We start from the raw sequence: 23,779 nt of genomic DNA on the forward strand, positions 1-23,779 counted from the left end.
AGTTAATTGCAGCATCTCTGTCATCTCAGTATTGGCATCTATTGATTTTTTTTCATTCGGTTTGAAATCTTCCTGATTCTTAGTATGACGAATAATTTTCTACTAAAACCTGTGCATTTTGTTTTGCTTTGTTTTGTTTTAAAGATTTTATTTATTTATTTAAGAGACAGCACAAGCAGGGAGAGTGGCAGAGGGAGAGGCTCAGTGGGGAGCCTGATGTGGGGCTAGTCCCAGTACCCCAAGCTTATGACTTGAGCCGAAGACAGACACCCAACTGACTGAGCTACGCAGGTGCCCCCAAACCTGTGCATTTTGGATATTATGTTAGGAGACTCTGAATCCCACTTAAAGATTTGTTTTCATTAGGTTCTCTTGTTGTTGCTCTTGTAGGGCAAAGGGGGCTGGGTGGGAAGGTGGTGTGGCCTCATTTCTGCTAGACGGGGAAAGAAGTCTAGGTTCCCCTCTTGACTTTCTTTGACACCTGAGGGAGAGGGGTTTCCTCCTTGTTGGAAGGTATGGATGAGGCTTTAGGCTTCTCACAAGCCCTGACCTTCCTTCACTAGACTGCTAGAAATACCTAGTTATTGCTTCCCAAATGGCTTCATTACTTCTGTGCAGTGGCGAAACTTCTGGCTCTCCACTCTGCCTCCATTTACTCTCCCCTAGTACAGAATGGAAGGTGGTGGCCTCATCGCTGCTGTGCTGTGTGAACACACAGGCTTCACTGACACCAAGGTGGGGAGGGATGGATGTAGATGCCTGGATCCTTACTCAGCCTTCTCTAACACTGCTGGGCTGGGGGATTGGGGTGCTTCATTAGAGACTAGAAATATTAGAGTCTGGGTCTCCCGCTTGTCCTTTGACAGTGTAAGTAAGGTGGGACCACAGGACTTTTTTCTTTGGTGTTCTGCTAGAGCATAGCCATTGCTGTCTGTAAATTTTCTGTCTTGCTAGACTGTCTTTTTTTCTGGTCTTATAGTAGGAAGAGGAGGGTTTTTCTCTCTGCACCCACTGACATTTCCAGTTCACCAGTTATGCCTCACATATCCCAAGGCTGGTTTGCATCTCTTCCACCCCACCCCCCAACCCCATCCCCAGGCTGGGATATGTGAGGCATAAAGAAAACCCTGAAGTCACCACAATGTCAATCCTTGTGTCTCAAGGTCCCCCCTATCTTGTCTGCCTTCTCCTGCTTGCCTTTTTGTCTTCTTATATTTGTTTTTAATCTCCAGTTTTTAGTTGCACTTACCAGGAGAAATAGGGTAAAATACACATACTCCTCCTTCCCGTTTATGGAAGTTCTATGGTTTTCTCAAATATATATATATATTTCATGTAATGAAAAAGGGCCAGAGTCAACAGTACCCTCTTAACAGTCATTTGCTACCCCCAACGTCTTTCCTCTTAAAACAGATGTCATTTTTACTCAAAGAGATACCGAAGCAGGCCCTTGGGAATTTTCTGTGACACTTCTTCCTTCCAGGGGCTGGCCCCTGATGGATGGCCACTGTCATGGGTTTTGAGATCTCTGTGTGCACACAGCCTCTCTACCAGGCTAGGAATGAGTGAGTCACAATTAAGCAAAATGAGTTAGATGAATCGTGAGGACCAAACACAGCAAAGGGAGTCCACGGAAAAGGCGAGGAGCCGAGGGATCAAGGGGAGCACGGCACTGCTCCGAGTTCCCAGCCATTACATTGCAGAAGGTAACAAAAATAACATCAAATCTAGAGGAGCAGCCGAAGGGCTGGTGCGCGACCAGGGGGGGATGTGGCATCGCCAGCAGAGCGCGAACGTGGGAAAGTGGGGGAACAACTTGCGGGCTGAGACCTGCTGCGCCCCAGAGGTGCAGGGGAGGAGACGCGCCGGGGGCGGGGCGGGGAGAGCCCTGCGGTCCGAGTCCCCTCCGCTGCGCTCGCGGAGAGGCGGGGAGAGCGCAGAGGGAGCCTGGCCCGGGGCTTCGGTGCAGAAGGACGGAGCCGCGCCGGGGTGCAGCGCCGCCCCGGAGGGCGCGACCCGGAGGGAACCTGCCAGCGGGCGCGGGCGCGGGCGCGGCGCCTCCCGGCCGGGGCGGAGCGAGTCCCGGACCGCGGCCCCCGCCTGCGCGCCTCTGTCCCCGCGCGCGCCCGCCCGTGCGCTCCGGGCCCGGCTCCCGGCGCCTGGGACTTGGTCCTGCGCCCGCCGACGATGGATGGCAACTCCCGGCTCTCCGTGCCCAGGTGAGCGCGCGCCCCGCGCCCCACGCCGTGGCCCTAAACTCCGCCTTGGGCCTCGGTCGCCCCCTGAACGGGCCCCCGGGGAGGGCGCAGGGTGTGCGCGAGGGCGGCCCGGGTCCCCTGCCCCGCGGGGCGCGGAGCTGGGCGCGGCCTGCGCCCCCGGGGATGCTCGGGGCAGCTCGGGGCGCGGGGCCAGCTCGGGCCGCCTCCGGGGCTGGGGCTGGGGCTGGGGCTGGGGTCGGCTCCGCGCCGCGGGAGCCCGGAGCCGCACTTTCCGCGGACGCAGCCTGCACGGGGTTCGCGCCCTTTGGGGAGACCCGCTCCAAGGTAGGGGTGAGAGCCGGGGAGAGCAAGAGTAGGGCAAAGTACCCCGGTCCCCGTGCATTGCGATCCGGGCGAGCCCCCGCGGTTGCCGGGGTGACGAGTGGGTGCGCAGGTGGGGGGCAGCGTCCCTAACCCCCGACGGACGGAGGCGGCGCCCCGCCGAGGCAGGGGCCACCGGGACCCGCTCCCCTGCAGTCCCACCCGCCTCAAGCGCCCCCACATCCTGGGCCGGTCCGGGCTGGCCGAGCGCGCCCCCTGCCTGCACCCCAGCCTGGGGTCCCCGCTCGGGGAGGGTCGGGAGCCGCGTGTTGCCCCGGGTGTGCGTCTCTTCCCGTCTCCCCCTTTGCCCCTATTCCGCGCCCTTTCACACTCGAGCCCTTTGCAAATTGGAGTCACTGAGATTTTTTTAATATTTCAGCCCCCATACACCGTTAGGGGGAAATCGAGGTGGTTGTAGCGCCGGTTGTGCCCCCCCCCCCAGCTGGGCAGGTGGCTTTTGTGCGGAGCGTCCCCCCAGAGGGCCGGCGGACACCCCAGGGCGGCCCGCACATCACCCCCCCCACACACACACCCAGGCGAGGGGCTTCGTGGTGCCCCTCCTGTCGCCCTCCCTTGCCCCCAGGCCCATGTCCCCTGTCCCCAGGCACCGATCTAGGCACCTTCGCCGAGATCATCGCGCCCAGGAATAGACATTTTTCAGCTCGCGTTCTTGGAGAGCAGCGAAACCCAACATCCCGGGGCGAGGGCACACATGGAGCTGATACTATAGAGCCAAGGAGCCAGGATGGGGGTGAGAGTGGAGTGGGGGTGGCCCAGGAGGACGAAACTGCTTTTCAAGCGCGTTGAAGGCTGCCATCTAGAGACTTGAAGCATTTATATTCTGTAATGAAAGAGCTTTCCCAGCTCCACAGGCAATTTCCTCTTTAAGCATCCCTTCTCGGTGGGGGTAGCGAAAGGCTCTGAAAAGGCCTGCGGTGGTTTCAAGGCCTGGCCTGAAGCTGCTGTCAAGGGAAAAACCTTTAGCCTTGTGGCCAAACACGGTCAAACGACCACGAAGTCTTTCCATTCTGCCCTAATGCATGAAAAGGACAAGAGCCCCAGGAAGGTTTTGCTTTGTTTTGTTGTTAAACTTAAAAAAAAAAAAAAAAATTAGAAAAAAAAATATATATAGCCACTGATTTTTAGGTAAAAGTGTGAGGCACCTTGAAAGTCCCCCTAGGACTTCACTTTCCACGCCCCCATTCTACTGCCTAGAATTGAAACGGCAACTGTGACTCCAACATTCTCCTAGAGACACTTTTGATGAGAGATCTCTGGCCTTGCACACAGGGTTGCAGATCAATAGTGATGTGCCTGAATGGGGACTATATTCCTATTCAAAAGCTGGGACCTTTTCTAAAATATTAAAGTTCGTGATGCCAGTAATTCCTTAAAATTATTTCTATGGCAATACTGTAAAAATGATTTTACAAAGAGCAAACCAGTTGCGATGGTATTGTTCTGTGTCATGTAGCATCCTACAAAATATTAATATAGGTTTAATATCAGCTGCCGCAAATTAAACGTTGAATTATTCAAATATTATTGTTTATTCACCAGACATCATATCACATCTCCACGAATCGGTGTAGTAATTCAGCTATTTTGTTAGCATCTTTACTCATATAAAACATATTCAGTTCACTCTAATAGAATAGCTAACTTGATCCTCTATTTCATTGAATACAAGAAACATAATATTTAATTGGAGACCATAGGTATTGATATGCAAAAAGTAAACTAGAATTACCAAGCAGTGTCTGGAAATATTATATTAGCCATACTACTTGTCCACAAAAGTTTGAATTTAAGGAATTGATGACTGGAAGCTCTTCACAGGTTTTTTTCAAGAAAATGGCAATGATCAGGAAAAAAATCAAGTTGTTGTCAATCAGTATGTGTGCTGTTTAAATCTGAAATATTTTCGGTATCTAATATAATTAAGTGGGTGATTATAAATCACTGTTTCTCTTAAGAATTATAAAGCGATCAAAGACATTCTGTTTAGCACTTGGGTAGGAAGAACAAAATGATTTAGTAATACACTGAGGTAATCACAGAATTTTTGCATGTGTTGGCTTTTACATACAGTTTCTTAAATTTTTCAGGGAATCAAAAATACAAATTAAATTTTATTCAAGCAATGTTCTGTAACAGTCTTAAAATTGTTTTTGATTCATACACTTTAGATACTTTAAACCATGTTTTTTTTTTTAAAAAAAGAATTGTTTATGCTTTGACTTGTTATACTGTCTTTACTTCCGTGAAACCTCCAGTTAGTTGTTAATATTTTCATTTTTAAATGTACAAAAGCTATTTGGATGACGTTACAGAGTTCTTTAAATGACTGTTATTAATGTTGGAAGGTGTCTCCAGTAATGGGGCTGACCTATGGAAAGATGAAATGTTCCCATGTTAGTTGTAAATCCAGAAGCCAAGTGTGTCCCGACTAGTAGTCTAGTTCAAGAAGAGAAAATAAATAAAAAAGGGGAAAAAACTTTAGATTCTTTAGTCATCTACTTTACAAAAAAGTTTATTTGATTTGCTAAGGTACAAAACTAGATATTATGAAAATAAGAGAAAATCCAAGGACTCTCACCCAGTGTGTTCCGTGGCTGTAGTGCATTGCACTGTAATATAGAAGCTACACCTGACAGAGTGAAGATCAGTATCAATTATATTGATCACTAGTGTGTGTAAAATAAGGCTTATATTTTATGAAGTATTAACCTATACATTAACTTTTGTGATCATCACATCCCTGTGAGGTAATATTACAAATATAATTATCTCCACTTTTTAGTTAAAAGATTTGAAGGAAAAAGAGATAAAATGAGGAAAATGGTTAGATTTAGAAAACTATGCAATAGTCTATAGCAGAGCTGGGTCAACCACAGAATTCTTCTGGCTTCCGGTGAGGTTGTCTTTCCTGTATTGACGGAAAATCCATACTTTCAAATAGGGGAAGTTTGAACAAACACTGATATCATTAGGACACATGGGGGCAGCCTAAAAGCAAGATCATCTGTTAAAGCCAACCAATACTGAAAATATCATTTTTGTAGACAGAAATAATTTGTCACCTTGACCATAACTAAGGTTTGAAGTTTAAGAAAGGGGCCATCTCATTTCCTGAATCACTTGTACTTTTTATACTGTATCACTTTGTTATTTTTGTTTTGCTTACTGGATTTCTATTTCAGTAATGTTTTTATCAGGCACTTTGAATGAGAAAATTATCAAAGATGAACCCTTGGAAAAAATAGGGTATTTTGATTTAGGTTTCCTGTGAGATTATTTTAATCCAACCTAAGGTAAACCTAGCAACATTTCACTAAAACCCACCAAAATCTCAAGGTTTTTCCTCTAAAAATGCTAGTTCTAGGGGGAAAAAAAAAACACAACAGGATTTCCTTTTTTTTTTTAAAAAAAAAAAAAAAAGCAAACCAGGTAATACTGTAAACTAGACTATGATCTGTCAACAAGTTTTTATTGAAAGGTTATCTGTTTTCAAATTCATACAAAAGGAAAAATTCAAGAGTCCATTACATTTCTGTGTCCTATTTATCTGAAACTCTCAGAAAAGATTAATCTATCACTCTTAACAAATTGAGGAACAGAGACAAATAAAGACTGTCTTAAGTGTAAACTGAAGGCTGTTTTCTATCGTGACAACCATGCTCCCTTCAAGAGCAGTGCTGACATGACCATATTCTCCAACTCATAATTCACAAGGAAACACGGCCCAAGAGGTGCTGTTTCCTACTACAGAGAAAGAAACTGAGAATTAGTCAATCCTGGTGCCAGGGACCCTGAGAGCCACATTGCTGCAGGGTAACAGGATCTGGAGAAGAGATAGAAACTCTGAAGGCAATCAGATCTCTATCCATGTGGTTCCTTTAGTAAAATATGTATCTGATTCAAAATCATCAATGTTTTTAAGATTCATTGATTGACTGATTCATGAGAGACACAGAGAGAGAGGCAGAGACACAGGCAGAGGGAGAAGCAGGCTCCATCTGACCGGGAGCCGGACGTGGGACTGGATCCCAGGACCCCAGGGTCACACCCTGGGCTGAAGGCAGCGCTAAACCGCTGAGCCACCTGGGCTGCCCTAAATCATCGATTTTTAAGTGAACTATTAGAGCTTGTCTCGTTCACAAGAGGTTGCCTTTGTCTGATACTATTCATTTTCATGGTATTTTATTCTTTGCATGAGAGTAACAGCTACAGAGACTCGTAAAGAGAGAAAGAAGAAATAGTGATGTCTTTGATGGCAGGAGATCTGGTGTTTAGTCCTGTTCTGAAGTTGTTGGCTGCGACTGCCTGGGCAATGTGCTTGACCTGTGACTCCTGGGTCTTCTCCTGGATGTCATGACTTCTATCCTGAATGTTCTGCTTTTTTAAGTCCCTTTTACTTCTAACCTGTAGTGCTGCAGACTTTATTGTAGCAGTGACCCTCAGTTGGGCATGATATGCGGATGAACATCTCATTCTCCTGAAAGAGAGAGATGAAGTTAAGGCATTTAAAAGAACTGAAGTGGGCACCTGGGTGGCTCAGTAAGTTAAGTGCCTGCCTTCGGCTCAGGTCGTGATCCCAGGGTCCTGGGATCGAGCCCCACATTAGGGTCCCTGCTCAGCAGGAAGTCTCCTTCTCCCTCTGCCTCTCACCCCACTTGTGCTCTCACTCTTTCTCTCTCTCTTAAATAAATAAATAAAATCTTTTTTAAAAAGAAGAGAACTGAAGCAGCACTCGCCATCCAAAAGAAAGCCCAGCTTAGAGAATGAGTTGGCTTTTTTTTAATGTCTCCCCAGAGGGAAAGCAGCATAATACTCATAGAAGGCATAATAAAATCTTGTGGTTTTTTTTTTGTTGTTGTTGTTTGTTTGTTTTTTTGTTTTGTTTTTTAAGAACACAGCACAGTGATTAAGATCCTGGTTCTCCTACTTAGTAGTTATTGGTTATCCACATTGGGGCAAACATTATAAGAATTGAGATGGTATGTGTGAAATACAAGGATCATGAACCTTCATCTATTGCTGTTTATCATACTTAATAGACTCTTCTAAATACAACTGTTTCATGATAGATTTTTAAAAATCAATGCTGGTGAATAGCCCACATAACTCAGACACAAAGCACACTTTAGCTGACACTGGTGTGGCTGTTCCAGCTTTCTCTTGGCTTACCTTTTTCCATCCTTTTGCTCCTAACCTAAATTTTCATTTTGAAAGTTGTTTCTTACAAATGGGCTACTGCATTTTACTGTTTAAAAATCCTATCTGACAATCTCTCTTCATTGATATATTTAGGCAACTCACATTTATCATGATTCTAGATAGTTTGGATTAAAATTTACCAACTAACTAGCTATTCTTTATGCTTTATCTGTCATTTGTTCCTTTTTTCCTCTTTTCCGCCTTCTTTTGGGTTGATAGCTTTTTAATGATTCTATTTTATATTTCTTTCAAAAATGTATGATTGCTTTATGGTTTAGAATTTATAGGGGTGCTTGGGTGGCTTAGTTGGTTAAGTGTTGGACTCTTGATTTCTACTCAAGCCATGATCTCAGGGTTATGGGATTTAGCCCCACATTGGGCTATGTGCTTAGCATGAAGTCTGCTTGGACTCTCTCTTCTTCTATTCTTCCCCTCCCTATGCATGTGTGCTCTCTCTCTCTCTAAAATAAATAAATAAATCTTTTTGAAGAAGAATTTATATATATATATATCATTATTATTCAGTATTTATCTTCAAATTATAATATGCCACTTCATACCCAGTGTAAGTTTCCTTCCCCTCCCCCCTTTTTAAGATATTATTTATCTATTTGACAAAGAGAAAGAGAGCACAAGCAAGGGGGAGTGGGAGAAAGAGAAGCAGGTTCCCTGCTGAGCAGGGAGCTGGATGCAAGGCTTGATCCCAGAACCCTGGATTCATGACCTGAGCCACAGGCAACTGATTAACCAACTGAGCCATCCCAGTGCCTCCCCCTACCCCCACAATGTAAGTTTCCTGCAGGTATATATCCAAATTCTCTTATCTTTTGTGCTATTGTCATAAATTTTGTTTTTGTGTATTCTATAAACACTATTTATTGCTAATATGTTTGCTTTACAAAGTCAGGTATTTCTTAGAGCAAGAGTATTAAGAAAAAAAATAAATTTTATTTTACCCTCATATATTCCATTTCTGACACTTGATCTGTGTAGAGCTAAGCTTCTGTCTAATATTACATTCCTTCTGTCCAAAAAATTTCCTTTAACACTTCCTATAAGGAATGTCTGCTGGCAATGAATTTTCTCAGCTTTTGTTTGCCTGAGAAAGTCTATTTTTCCTTTACTTTTTGAATCATATATTTTTTTTGACTCTAGCTTTCTGGATTTGCAAGATATTTTTTCCCCATTGTTTTAAAGTCGTCACTCCATTGTCTTTTGGCTTTGAAGGTTTGTGCTAAGAAACGGGTTTCATTCTTATTTTTGCTCCTTTCTATGTTACATTTCCTTTTTCCCTGCTTATCTTCAAAATTTTCTTTTTATCTTTTATTTAGAGCAATTTAAATATGATATGCCAAGGTGTGTGTGTGTGTTGTATTTATCCTGCACGGTGTTCTCTGAGCTTCTTGGATCTGTGGTTTAGGGTCTGTTATTAATTCTGAAAAAAACTAATCCATGATCTCTTAATATGTTTCCTACTCTGTTCTCATCCTCTCTTTTCCTTCTAGAATTCCAATTGTGCCTATATCAGAATATAGCTCCTGGATACTCTCTTCTGTTTTTTTTTTTTTTTTTTTGGTTAATTATTTAGGGTTTTTTATTTTAATTTTTTTCTTTTTGTTTCAATTTAATTAATTTGTATTGGCATACTTCAAATTCATTGATTCTTTCCTCAGCTGAGTTGATGCTACTGAAGAATTTATTAGAGGCATTCTTCATTCCATTATAGTGCTTTGCATTTCTAACATTTCTGGTTTTTTCTTATAGTTTCACCTCTCTACAGAAATTACCCATGTAAGCATGCATGTAGTGTACCTTTTCCATCAGAGCCACTAAACTAATAATCATTATTTTGAATTCTTTGCCAGATAGTTTGAACATCTATGACACAATCAAGTCTGGTCCAGTTGCTTGTTTTGTCCCTTAGAAGTGTTTTTTTTTTTTTTTTCCTCCTTGCCTTTTCACATGACTTATAATTTTTTATTAAAAGCCTGATATCTTCTATAGGGTAATATAGCTTCCCTGAGTGGAAACTGGAAGTCAGTGAAATTATTTTATTCCTATTTTAAAGATGAAGAAATTTAGGCTTAGTAAGGTTAAATGACCTGCCCAAATCACTCAACTAGTAAGTAACAGAGTCAGAACTTGAACCTGCTTTTCAAATTACAATGTTTGAATGTTGTTAAAATTCATCACTGTCCTTTTCTATTTCCTAATACATGCACATTCTCACTCTTAGCCTCCAAGATATTCTTGAACTCTTCTAACAAAGTTACTGAAACATATATAATGATGAGTAAGAAATGGTTCTTTTCCTTGATGAGTTTAGTATATAATTTCAACATGCCATTTTTTTCTAAATATTTTGATTCAATCTTTCTCAAACTATGGCCTCTAAATCAGAAGCAACTATGAAGACAGATGCTGTAAGAGATTTTTGACACAACAGGAAAACAGAGGAAACCCAGCACATGGAATCAAGCACATGGAATGAAAATGTTTGTGTCTGTTCTGAAAGAGGTCTCGGAATCCAGGCACTGGAAGCTCTACTTGCATATCAAGCCACACTCGGAATGAAATAGAAGAGGTGACATATTTGGACCTATGATTTGAGAGAATTTCTCTCTAAAAAAATAATATGCAGACCAGTGTGCTTTTTATTCCTTTAATTTAAAATTAAAATTTATTCCTTTAATTTAAAATTAAAATTAAAATTACATGACCAAATTATTGAAATAGTTAACAGAACCTCTTAGAGTAGTCATGGTTTTAGAAGTGTAAGTTAGTTTTAAAAAAAACATAAGGGTATTATATTAGTTTTCTATTTTGCTATAACAAATTGCTACAAAATTAGTGACTTAGATCAACACAAATTTACTATCTTACAATCCTCTATGTTGGAAGTCCATCATGGGTCTCACTGGAATAAAATCAAGGTCTTGGCAGGTCTGTGTCCATTTCTGGAGGTTATATGGAGGAATCTGTTTCCTTACCTTTTCCAACTTCCACAGAAAGCATTTGCCTGGTGATGCCTTTCCTCCATCTTCAAAGCCAGCAATGGTGGCTTGAGTTCTTCTTACATCACATCCTTCTGACTTCTGACCTCTTTTTTTAATTTTTTTTATTTTTAAATTTTTTTCTGACCTCTTTTTATGCCTCCCTTTCGTACTTTTAAAAATTCTCGTGATTACATTGGACCCATCCAGATTATCCAGGATAATCTCCTAACATCAAGGTCAGCTGATTCCATTAGCTTAATTCCATCTTGAAATTGACTCTGCTTTGCCATATACCAACATATGCACAGGTTTGGGGATTTGAAAATGGATATCTTTGGGGACCCTTTACTCTGTCTGCCACAGGCAGTAATTTAACTAAAAAATTCATCATGTTGGCTCTGAAATGGCACTTGAGATTCTACAAGGAGTACCTTCTCTCTCTCTTTTTCTCTCTTTCTCCTTGTTCTTAAATAAAGGGGAAAATTGACAGAATGATTTGTTTCTCCACTGTGTTATGTGAGTTATTCACTGTAGCTGAGCTGACATAACGACCCAGCTCCTGAAGTTTAAGAACATAAGATTGGGGGTGTCTGGGTTGCTTAGTTGGTTTAGTGCCCAACTCTTGGGCTCAGTTCTTAATCTCAGAGTGTCAGATCAAGTCCCATGTTGGGCTCCATGCTTAGCAGGAAGTCTACTTGAGATTCGTTCTCTCTTTCTCATTCTCCATATACCCCTCCCCCTGCTCATGCTGTCTTTCTCTCTCTCTTTCAAATAAATAAATCTTAAAAAAAAAAAAAAAAGAACATAAGACCAGTTAAGAGTGGACCTGGAGACCTTACAGAATTCACTCTTTGGCACATCTATTTGTTCTAATGGGCATTAATGATATTCAGCAAATATTTCTAACTGTGTTCCTAAGGATAGGGTAGGATCGAACTCGTTCATCTCTTTGGTACAAGGTGTGGCCATATGACTTGCTTGGGCCAATGCAAAGTGTGTAGAAGGGACATTTGTCTCTTCTAAGTGGAAGTGCTAAAGAGGGCATTTATGATTTGCTTTATTTCTCCTCTTTCTTCCATAGTGAAGAACAGATTTCAAATAGTGGTTGCTCCATCAGCCTTAGTCTTAGAATAAGTACAACCTGAAGCAGAGCTCTCAGCCAGTCAATGATGGACACATGATATGAGCAGGACACAGACCTTCATGATTTTAATTCTCTGGCATTTTGGAGCTTGAAACTGCAGTAAAACCTAGCCCATTGTGCCTGATCTCACAGAATTCTCTTTTTGCTCTGAAATTTCCAAAGATCTTCATCACTAACATGCAGGGATATGAAGATGGGGTTGGAGAAAGGGAGAGACGGAACTCACCTTAACCGGTTGAAGCAGTCAGGAAGCAAGCCCTATGCACCAGCGCCAGGTAATAACAATGGATACTGTGGTCTGTAGGTGTCTCCTCCTGAGGACTGGAATGTGAACTGGGAATCGCATTCATCCTGATATAAATTCACACTTTCCCCATTTCATAGTCCCACAAAGCTGCTGCTATTTAGTGATATAATAACATGCCATAAACACATTTAACCCATACATATTCAATGTTCATTTTTCTTTTTTTATTCTTTCATTCTCCAACTCTCTTTCTCATTGTTAAAGACATGGTAAGGGATCCCTGGGTGGCGCAGCGGTTTGGCGCCTGCCTTTGGCCCAGGGCGCGATCCTGGAGACCCAGGATCGAATCCCACGTCAGGCTCCCGGTGCATGGAGCCTGCTTCTCCCTCTGCCTGTGTCTCTGCCTCTCTCTCTCTCTCTGTGACTATCATAAAATAAAAAAAAAAAAAAAAAAAAAGACATGGTAAGAGGGGATCCCTGGATGGCTCAGTGGTTTAGTGCCTGCCTTTGGCCCAAGGCGTGGTCCTGGAGTCTCAGGATTGAGTCCCACATCAGGCTCCCTGCATGGAACCTGCTTCTCTCTCTGCCTCTCTCTCTCTCTCTGTGTGTGTCTCTCATGAATAAATAAATAAAATCTTAAAAAAAAAAAACCAACATGATAAGCTTATATTTATTTTTATTACATATTATGCATTTCTATATAGTGTATACACATACACACAAATAATGTTATGAGACATTTTTTAAAAAGTCAACATGCTGTAGTTTATAAACTTCTTAAGGGATTTTCAAAGGCTATTTTGACTCCACATCATTTTCAAGATAGGCAATGACATTAGATCTCAAACTCCACATTAGATGCTTCCAGTGTTGCATACTGATTCTGGTAGCATGTCAACATAAGAAGAGGAAGATTGGAGAGTCAGATACCAAACAACAATTAGTGAGCAGACACTCACTCCTGACACCTTCAAGATTTTGGGTTAGAGTAAGACTGAGTTCCTGTCCTCCTTGCATATCACCTTGGGGGCAGGGGGCATTGCAGATGGAAGGAGACATACTAGGAAGTAGATACCCAGGACATGTTGACTGTAGTTTCTTTTCATTTCCTGAGTGACTTTTCTCAGGTTAACCAACCTGATCAGTTCTTTTATTTGATGGACATGATTGATAGATGACCCCTAACTTCTCTAAACACTTTTTAAAAACAACTTTTTGAAACAATTTCTCCCTAGTAAGAAATTTACATATAAAATATGTCTTTTGGAAGATCAAGTGTTTTCTCTCTGTGCTGGAAAAATGGGAACCCATCAAACATGGGATATTAGAGCTACAGGGAAGTTTGGTAAAAGTGATCTTGTTCAACACCCTTCCTTAACAGATAAAGAAACTGAAGTCACAAAAAGTTAAATGAATTACTCAAATAACACAAATATTTAGAGATAGGGCCAAGAATAAAACCCCGACCTCTTGATTCCTATACTTCCCATTGCATGGGATTTGTTTAGAATAATCCTGACAGTAAGCTCTAAAACATAGAAGCTCTTGGTATTTTCTGGTGCAGCAGAACTTGTCTGTTACCCACATCTAAATACTTTCTTTACTTTTCCTCTAGAAGTCTATACTTCTATCCTCTATCTCTATACTGCCCATGTCTACATTTCACTTCAGCTGCCAGAAATCTCAGAAACAAATTCGAAGTTCAATTATAACAACCATGTAGGAGTTCATTACCTGAATATCTGTGCTGTTTTTAACAATGATACTGATCTTTTGTTATAGTTTCTATTTTATTTATCCCTGAGTTTTTAACTTATGTTCTATTATTTTATTGTATATATCTGTTCTGTTAGTTGTTACAGATTCTTAGTGGAACAAGATGGAATATCCATTATTAGATGACTCACACAATCAATCATTTTCTTTATAAGTAATGCAAAAGAATAGTTTTTCTATGTATTGGAGAAATTAAATCGATCTGTGGGAAATTGGAACTCATATAAAATAATGGTCTATTTATATTTAATTAGACTTCTTTTAGTGATAGCCTGGTTGTATCTGAAAAATTAGAAGCAGTTCCTTTAAAATGACTATAACATTATTAATATTAAATTAAAGTCAACTGCTTCAGAAGCTTATAATAAAATAAAATGCTAAGGTTTTGTGAGATGTATTTTTTATTTGTTAAACATGTTATACATACATTTTAAAAATATGTGCATATGTAATGGATGTTAATTTGTATCAAGTATTAGTTTCTAAAAGTATCCTGTTTAGTTTGTAATTTTATATTTCAGCATGCTTTGTTTAGGTATTAAAATGCATTAAGTAAAAGGAGAGGAATTTTTAAATATTTAATTTTGCTTCCAAAGACACAAGGAGAATTGATAATTTCTTCTTTATACTTTAGTATTAACATAAGTTAAGTAATACACCCAAATTCTTTTTGTCCTAAAAATCTATAATTTTTAACATAATAATAAGAACATAAGAAAGCAATACACCCAATTGCTTTTTGTCCTAAAACCTATAGTTTTTACATAATAAGAACATAAGAATTCAAGAAGTAACTTTTGATAGATTATGCCTATGAATAGATTTATTCATTCATTTATAGTTTGAGTAGTCAGTACTTCCACTTAATATATGCAGAGAAATAAAGAATTTATCTCACTAATTTAAACCAAAAATAAAATTCAGGTAAAAAATAAAGGACCAGTTGAAGTCATTTTTTTCTATGTAAAATCTTGGCCTCACATAATGTGCTCCTTGCTGACTCATGCACTCATTATAACTCATTATAACCTGAAGATTTTTAATTTCTACTTTTTTTTTTCCTGAATGAATTAACAGTGCTTCAAAATAGCAATTAAAAAGGTACATACACTTCACCTGTCTAATTATCAACAGGTCAGTGATCTGACCTGGCATTCTGTTAAACCATCAGCCCTCCTTTTCTTGCAAAGGTGGAAAAAAAGGTGGTGACTTCACTGGAATCTTGTCATTTAGAAAATGAGCTATAGTTGCATCATATGAATCATTATTAAAAACAGTGTCCAAGAAGGCGATTCAGTATCCAGAGAACATGTTATCCAGAGAAGCTGTCATCCCAGACTTAATCAGACCAGCCTTTGTAGATCACCCCTACCCTTTGTGAAGGTGAAAGCATATCAACAAAATATTGATGATGGCATTTTTCTTAGTTTTCCCACTGGGTCTAAGATATTTTCCATAGGATGGACTAGGGCATATATAAACAGGGAGGCAGAAACATGAAGATCTAATCCAAGTTTTAACCTTGAAGACCATATGTGACTTGTATGGTTGTTTGGGAGAGGGGGGAAAAATAGTGGGGAGGACTTACTTGCATCCTTCAGAGGAGGGAATGAAACTCAGAATGAAACCGAGTGACTTGAATGCCATCTTCTTTCTGTGAGGATGAGAGGAACCTGGAAAAGGGAACATGAAGTAAATTCACTACAAAGAAGAATAAATGTCATTAAATAGTGCAGACAATAAATGTATTTGACTGGAAATTTATCTTTAAATGAAATTTATCTTTAAAAATTATAGAATTTTTAAAAATTAGTTCATTTTATCATTATCTTAAAAATAACATGAATTGTGTAATAAAAAATAACAGATTCGGTGTTGACTGGATTGGAGGATCATAATTTTCCCTTCAGAATTGTTAACATGGCACTTTTGGTCACAGTATCATAAACAGTGTTAGTACTATATTCGTCAGCCTCATCCATTTTGCCAATGCTCCCTTTAATTCTTTGATTCTCAAGTCAACCTCTTGTGAAAATATCTGTCACATCATCACCCTCACTGATTTTCTCTCCTTCCACTGTTAACTGATCTCACTCTGCCAGGTGCTCATTTGGAGTTGGTTTGACTTGTGATGAAGAGTTCTCCAATATCATTTTATTCTTCTTTCTGAATCCCTGCATCTTTTGCAAAATTTATTTCAATCGATTAGCATTTTATTTAGATAAAAGTCACAACCTCTGAAATCATCAACAGAAAACAACCACCAAAAGTTGTTGATGCAATGCACAGAGAAAAACACTCAAGTGGGAAGGATCTTCACTGGAGACTAATTGTTAGTTAGCAGTTGGTCCATTTGCTTTCTTATACAATCTTGAAACTGCAGGGACTGGCTAATGAATAACAAGGACACCTGATCTTTGGGGGGGATAAGTTCCAGTGACTTTAAGTTTACTAGATTTTCTCTAGGGAATGGCATTGCTGGAAACCTTTTCCATTTTCACAAACATTATCTGTAGATGAGCAAATTATCTAATGAAACCATCCAAGTGCAATTGAATATTTCAAAAACTCAATCTTCTGGAAATCTCCACTGTAGTAAAGATTAAAGAAGTCTTTCTGTTCCAAAACATCTCACAATTGTTAGTTGATTTTTAATACAGTAGTAATTTAGATCTAATGTATGAGAAAACACCAAGGAAGGTGAATAAATTAAATATACATTTTACCTGATAATCCTTGAGCTAAGTTTATCTGTGAGCACAGAGAACATAGATGCTAGTATCTCATATGCAAGACCAGAAAAGTCCACATAAAGGAAGAGCTACTGAGTCTAGGACACTAGATCCAAACATTTATTTCCTTAGAAATATGCAAAAATTTAGAATATGTAGAAAAGGTACGCTTAAAAAACATTTATTGTCCCATCAAGATATCTTTGGTATATAAAAATCTACTCTTAACCAAAAAAATGCATCAAAGCATTTACCTGAGACGATTCACATAGTTCTAACTAAAGATGATTTGAATGTCATGGTCACAGAGAAGATGGACGTGATTAATATAACATTCCACATCTCTTGCTTCTTACCCCACAGATTCCACTGACAACATCACCTCTCAGATACATTCAGAACATTAAACTAAGCTGAAATTACTCCTCTTTAATCTGTATTTTGGCTCACTTCTGTCTTCCCCAAAGTGATGAAGGTTTTATAATAAAACCCTTATCTGGCAGCTGAGGGTAGGAAATGCTGGGTTCCTCTGCTCCCTTCCCTAATGAACAAGATGCTCACAGTTTAGCTCTTATCACCCAAGATATTCCAAGTAGTAGACAACAAACAATAGATCAGTCTGGAGGGAGATTTTAAAGACACATTTTACAGAGATCGTTTCCACAGATCTATAGTGATGATGGCATTGAAGCAAAGTACATGGTTCCCTGTGGTGAGAAATGAAGATGGAGGGGAAGCCAGGGGTTAGATGAGGGAAGCACTCACAGCCCATCCACCAAAATGGATCTGACATTTCCCTCTTCCCCTCATTTTGACTAAACTTTAGAAAACATCATATTCCTGACTTCAGTTGCAGGCTTCCCATTTCTTAGAACATTTTATTTAGAAAACTTGTGCTTGTAAATGATTTCTCTGCTAAGATAGAAATCCTTTGAAAAGACTCTCTTTTTTTTTTTTTTTTAACAACCCAGGAATGTCTTTGTTAAGGACCTGGAAACATCTCTGAAATGTAAACACCATAGGAGATAGCACCCAGATCTCACAGTTTCTGTAAGAGGAAAAGAGCCTAACTTCCGTAGGCACCTTTACTCTAAGTTATAAAACTGTCTCCTGCCATGAATATATGACGTTTACTTTTCCTTTGATAAGACCAATTAACACCGCCATCACCTCTGCTCTTAAAAACATTCACTCTTTGTTGGAAGGGAGTTGAATTTAGACTGCATTCTTGCTCTCTCTGTTTCCTTTTTGCCATAGACCTGAATAGTCTTCCTTCCCTGCTTACCTTTGTCTGGTACAGTTTTTGCTTTGACATCATGTTTAGGAATGTGGACCATGTCTAAGTTGGTTAGTAGGACAGTGGTGGAGGAGCTCAAACCTAGGGGTCCCACAACCTAGACTGGAGTTCTGACTCCACCCCTCCACAAGGCAGTTAGTGGACAATTCATACAATAAATAGGAAGTTGTTTGATTGGGTGATCAACACTGAACATTAGCACTGATTAAATTCGCTAGATAAGTGCTGGGTTTTCCCTGTTTCTTGGCTTTAGTGCAAAGAAATGCACCTGTGAGCATAGTGTCCATTCTGCTGCATTATTCCTGACTTTTTGCAAGCACATCGGTTATAATTAGCTTCACTGAGCTTGGCATGCTATTTTGCCCGTGGCATTTCCACGTCAGTCTTGTGCCTTCTGAACCCGGTGAATAATTATAGATTAATAAATAACATTATTAAAACTTTGGTTCCTTGTTTTTCTTGGTAACGTTACTTTCAAGAATCATAATTATTCAACCTATACAGAACACTGCCCTTCTGTGGCCATCCGAATAATCCAAATAATCCGCGAAAATATTTCAACCTAAGGGTTTGTTTTTCAAGACTTTCCAAAGAAGGCTTTCCTAGCAATTGTAAAGCAGCCCAACTCTTCCAAATTCCAGTGGTCTCTGGGGGCTATCGCTGCCCTTAAGGACATGTACTGCTCTCTAACTTTCTTCTGTTGCCTTTCTGCCAAAATAATGCCTCCTTTACTCCCATATTAATAGGCCAAACTAATAGAAACACCTGCAAGGAGGTAAATAGACTCTGAATTCCTCTGAAAGTAATTTCTATAAAAAACAAATAGAAAAGGGGAATAACAGGTGTTCCATTGTTAATTATCCAGCTGCCTTATTCTATTCTCATAGAGTCCTGCTTTCTTTGAGCCTATGAGTAGAGAACTCTAGAATACTCAGATACATATTTAATCTTTCAGATCTTTTGGATATTTCATTTCCATGATATTCAATACACAAATCGTTGGAAAATTTTAATTTACTTTGGGTACTATGTAGACTGCAGTGTAATGGAAAAAAAAAAAATCCAAGGCATAGAATTGGAAGATGTGGGTGTAAGATGTCCTTCAATGTAATATGTGATTTTGGCCCAATTATTTAACTACCTTGAACTTGTATATTAATGCTTTTTGACCCAATTCTCATCTTGCAGAGAAAACTAAGCAACATATGTGAAAATATTCACTTCATAAGAGTAATATTCAAGTATTATTTTCCTTAATCTTTTATATATCTTACTTTTATATATTACTTTTTTGTTTCTCTCCATCAATGCAACATAAATGCCATGAAGGCAGGGTTTTTGTTTTATTCACTGCAATGTCTTGAGCACTTCCTACGGTGCTTGTGCTCAGTAGCTATTTGTTGAAGGAAATTAAAAAAAAGTGTGCATGCAGATTTCTATTTGGTTTTATGATTGCTTAGGAAGGCTTTTATTCCATTCTGCTCTTTCTGCTTACAGAGTGGCTATTAGAACTTAACACATTGTTAGAAAGAAATCCCATTTCGATTGAGCATTTCAGGATAAATTAAATGCTGTGTGTTTCTAGAAGATCTTACCTAAGAAAATGAGAAGCTCAGAGGTGAACCTGAATCACTGGCCAAAAGGTTTGGGATCTATGACTATTTATTGATGTTAGCCTTTACACTTGTAACTTTCTTTTCGGAGGGGTAAACTTCATTCCATCTACAGTGGAAAAGAGCCATTCAGGCAATCCTACAGTACACATCAAGAACACTGATAGAAGTAAAGCTTCCTTGTTGCTCTTTGTAGGTCTGTTGCAATCAAGATGTGGCTACATTTGAGACAAGCACATCAAATTCTCTGAGAAATCCTAATGTAGACACTGTGAAGGTATACATAATAGATAGTAATCTTAACTTGAAATAGGTCTTGAAGGGGAAATAAAAAGTCTTGTTCTCTTAGTTGGCATATTTTAGCTTAAATCTTTCACAAGGGAAGACCTTTCTAATGGGGATGATCTCCTATCTAGGACACATTCGTTTCCACTTTGCTGAGAAACAGTCTAATAAGCTGGATGGTCTGCTGCATTCTTTCCCTGAGCTACAATTAACAGCAGCTCCTAAACTTTGAGCCTTTGCTTTCCCTGTTTTCCAGTGCCACGCAGATATTCTATTTCTTGTTTGCAACTATAATTTGCCATTAAATATTAAATTATAGGATTTATCTCAGATATATGTTTATTGTATTTTGAACACTTTGAAAATAAGAGAGTGAGTGTTGTAAGGCACCAAGCAGCCTGGAAGTCTCTTTACATAATCTCCCTAGCTAGATTTGCTCACTGCTCTCAGTTCACTTTTCTCAGTGGCATCTAATGAGGCAACAGCATCAACCTGCTGTGACAATGGCTATATCATCCTGATAATGATGAAACACGTTCATCTGCTCAACCTCAGTAAAATTCCGTGCTCCATGTCCCCTAGAAGGGATGAAATGTGATTCCAAGAAGAAGTCAAAGTGTTTTGAATCTTGACTATTTGGGAATCTATGGAGTTATACAATCTGAAATGCTTATTTTTATTCATCTTATGGTATTTTTATTAAATGACCTTTTAGGTTGCTATGACTCATATATGACGTAAAAGTTGAGGTTCTCATTAATAATAGTTGCATATAGATTCTAACTAATCATGTGTGGTCTGATTGCTATATTCTCATGTCTACCTTTAGAAAGCAAAGAATTCTTACTCTTGTCAAATTTTATCTCAGAAATAGCTACCACTGAATGAGTGACAAGAGTGTTCATTGTTAACCTTCCAACAGAGATGCTGTTCTCAGCTCTAGGCCTTAATTTCACCTCCTGAAAGCAGAAGGTTTGGGCATAGTTAGCTTTAAGGATGAAATAAGAAACTGTTTTAAACTTTAGTAATTGAGATTCACCTGTGTGAAAAAAGACAGTTGAACAGTTTGATAATGCCTCATGGTACCTAGGAAAGACATTTGTGATTAGGAACATGATTTACACAAAAAAGGAAGAATGTTGCTATACCATTAAAAAAAAATGCTTTCTTACATGGGTTAAATAGATGGGTTTCTCTTTTCATGAGAAAACAGAAAATAGATGTTTGATTCTTTCCTCCATTTTTGCACCTCATTCTAAAACTTGATCATTTTTAAGTTGCTTTTTTAAAAGAAATTATACCAGAGTGGAATTATAGAAAAATTGATCATTCTACCTGTCTCTCTAACATATTGGATTGTGCCACTCAACTTCTATTAGGGTAAAAATGCCTTGTGGAGAAAGCAATTTCGATCTGGCAGGGAGAGGTAGCATGCATCCTATCTGAATTCCGTATGTGAATCACTTAAGCTTTTTCTGCAAAATGAAATCTATGAACACAATGACAATATATTGTTATAATGAATTTATAACACAAAAATGTTTTGATGATTATCAGTAAGCTCACATATTATGCTTTCTGTGCCTGGGCATTTTGATATATTTTGTAGAATTAAACTTACTTTATAAAGTATGCTTGCTTTCCAAGAAAAGGGATGGTGTGTTTATATATATCTGTATATAAAGACCATACTTTTCAATCTTGAAAGCAAGACTCTTATCCTGCCAAGTATGTGTTTTTGAAGTACAGTTCCGCAAATGATTTGAAATCAGGTCCTTCTTGAAAAATGTAAGTCATTTTCACTATACATTAATTTCATAAAAAATGAAGATGGTTTTATTTGATTTCTAAGGGGGTGAGATATAATAAGAAATATTGATTGCCATCGTTGTTTCTGTTTTTGCTACAGCATGCTACTACTACATGAAATGTCTGAGTGACTAGATATCTTTAGGCCACTTAATTATCTACTTCTTTCTCCATCTAACTGTTTCTATCCTCATGAAAAGGTTTTCAGGAGATGGGTCAGTTGTTTTTAACCCACACTTTTCTCATCCTTGAAATCTGTTGGTACTATTTTCCTCTTCTGTGTTACTTTCCCCACACCATCAGATAACTTTTAAAGGCCTATGAGTTTTAATTCCAGGAATATAACAAAGCTATTCATCAATCCTCTTGCTGAAAATGACTGCATTTATTTGTTTTAAAGATTTTATTTATTCATAAGAGGCACACAGAGAGAAACAGAGACGTAGGCAGAGGGAGAAACAGACTCCCTGTTAGGAGCCCTATGTGGGACTCGATTCTAGGACTCTGGGATCATGCCCTGAGCTGAAGGCAAATGCTCAACTGCTGAGCCACTCAGGTGTCCCCAAAATTATGACATTTATAATAAAACATTTTAAAATTTATGAAAAAAACTGAAGGGTTGATATGATAATAAGGAATTATTAGGTAAATATCAACAGACCATCAAAGAAAAACAAAATCTTAAGAGTGGCTGGAAAAAGATACATTACCTTTAAAAACTAACAATTGGATTGACAGCTGATGTCACAAAAACAACAGTGAGAATCCAAAGATAATGAGGTCGTATCTTCACAGTATAAAGGAAAATAATTGCCAGTTTAGAATTCTGTGCTTTGTGAAAATATCTTGCAAGAAAAAAATAAAGTTTTTTTTTTTTACAGCCCAAAACTGGGAATATTACTAAAGAAAATCATAAAAGATTTTAAAGACATCAGTGGTTACATTAAAAGTAATTGTACTAAATGCTTCAAACAAAATGCAAAGATTATCTTTTGGATTTTGTAAAATCAAAGAAAGTAAGACATATTTGAAATATAAATTACTAAAAGGCTGGAAAAAATACACAATTCAATAGCTAACTAAAGCTTTGTCTTTATCAGACAAAATGACCTTTAAAAAAAAAGCATTGCCAGAAGCTAAGTATGTCACTTTATGATGGAAAAGGGTTGAATAATCAGCAAGGCATACCTAAATTTTAAATTTGTATACACATAACAAAGTGTCCTTAAAATTAAAACAAAAAATGGACAGATATATAGAGTTTATCCAAAAATATCAGTATGAATTTAGAAGATCTGACTATCACAACCAACTTAATGTACATACCTGAACTGTGACAACCCAAACCTGCAGATTACATACAACACTGACAGAAATTGGCCACATAACTGGGTTATAAAGCAATTCTTAACAAATACCAAAGATCAGTGTTATGCACACCATGGTATGAGAAAAATGCAATTCTACTATAAGTTGAAAATGAAAAGATAAATTGAAATTTTCCATATAAATAGAAATAAAATCACCAAAATTATAATGAAAATTAGAAAATCTTTGAATTGAAGGATAATAAACATGCCACATTTCAAAACTTGTAGAATGCCAGTAAAGCTATCATAAGAGCTATCATATGACCTTAAAGGTATACATTAAAAAAAGAAAAAGTAGGGATATGTAGGTGGCTCAGTGGTTAAGTGCCTGCCTTCAGCTCAGGGTGTGATCCTGGAGTCCCAGGATCGAGTCCCACATCGGGCTCCCTGCGTGAAGCCTGTTTCTCCCTCTGCCTGTGTCTCTGCCTCTCTCTCTCTCCCTCTTTCTCTCTCTGTCGCTGTCTTTCATGAATAAATAAATAAAATCTTTAAAAAAATATATATACAATGAAAAGTAAACATATATTTAAAAGATAAATCAAAAGATTGTTCTTGGAAAAGACAAAAATCCCTGACATGTTTAACTTCAAAAGGGGATAGATGAAGCAAGAAAAAGCAATTTTAGGGATCAAAAAAAATAATTACTACAAATACTATAGACAAAATTATAGTAATAGTATAAAGCATCACATCAAAACATATATATATACA

General features: G+C 38.7%; 1 protein-coding gene across 7 annotated transcripts in view; it reads left to right on the forward strand.

Moving 5' to 3' along the window:
• The first annotated feature begins 1,465 nt into the window (after positions 1 to 1,465).
• The window catches only part of SPHKAP (SPHK1 interactor, AKAP domain containing), a 169,947-nt gene continuing 147,633 nt past the window's right edge, over positions 1,466 to 23,779 (forward strand). For 2 of the 7 annotated variants that reach the window (XM_026006315.2, XM_026006316.2), the window contains exon 1: positions 1,507 to 1,706. Coding sequence is in view for 4 of the 7 variants with exons in the window: in XM_072719323.1 (XP_072575424.1) it covers positions 2,188 to 2,219 (32 nt within the window). In the remaining 3 variants the exon portion in view is untranslated. Of the gene's footprint in view, positions 1,707 to 1,922; positions 2,220 to 23,779 lie in introns of those variants that run through there. The other 5 variants (XM_072719323.1, XM_072719326.1, XM_072719322.1 and 2 more) reach the window with 3 other exon arrangements.

This window comes from Vulpes vulpes, chromosome 9, assembly GCF_048418805.1.
Source record: "Vulpes vulpes isolate BD-2025 chromosome 9, VulVul3, whole genome shotgun sequence".
Taxonomy (NCBI): Eukaryota; Metazoa; Chordata; class Mammalia; order Carnivora; family Canidae; genus Vulpes; species Vulpes vulpes.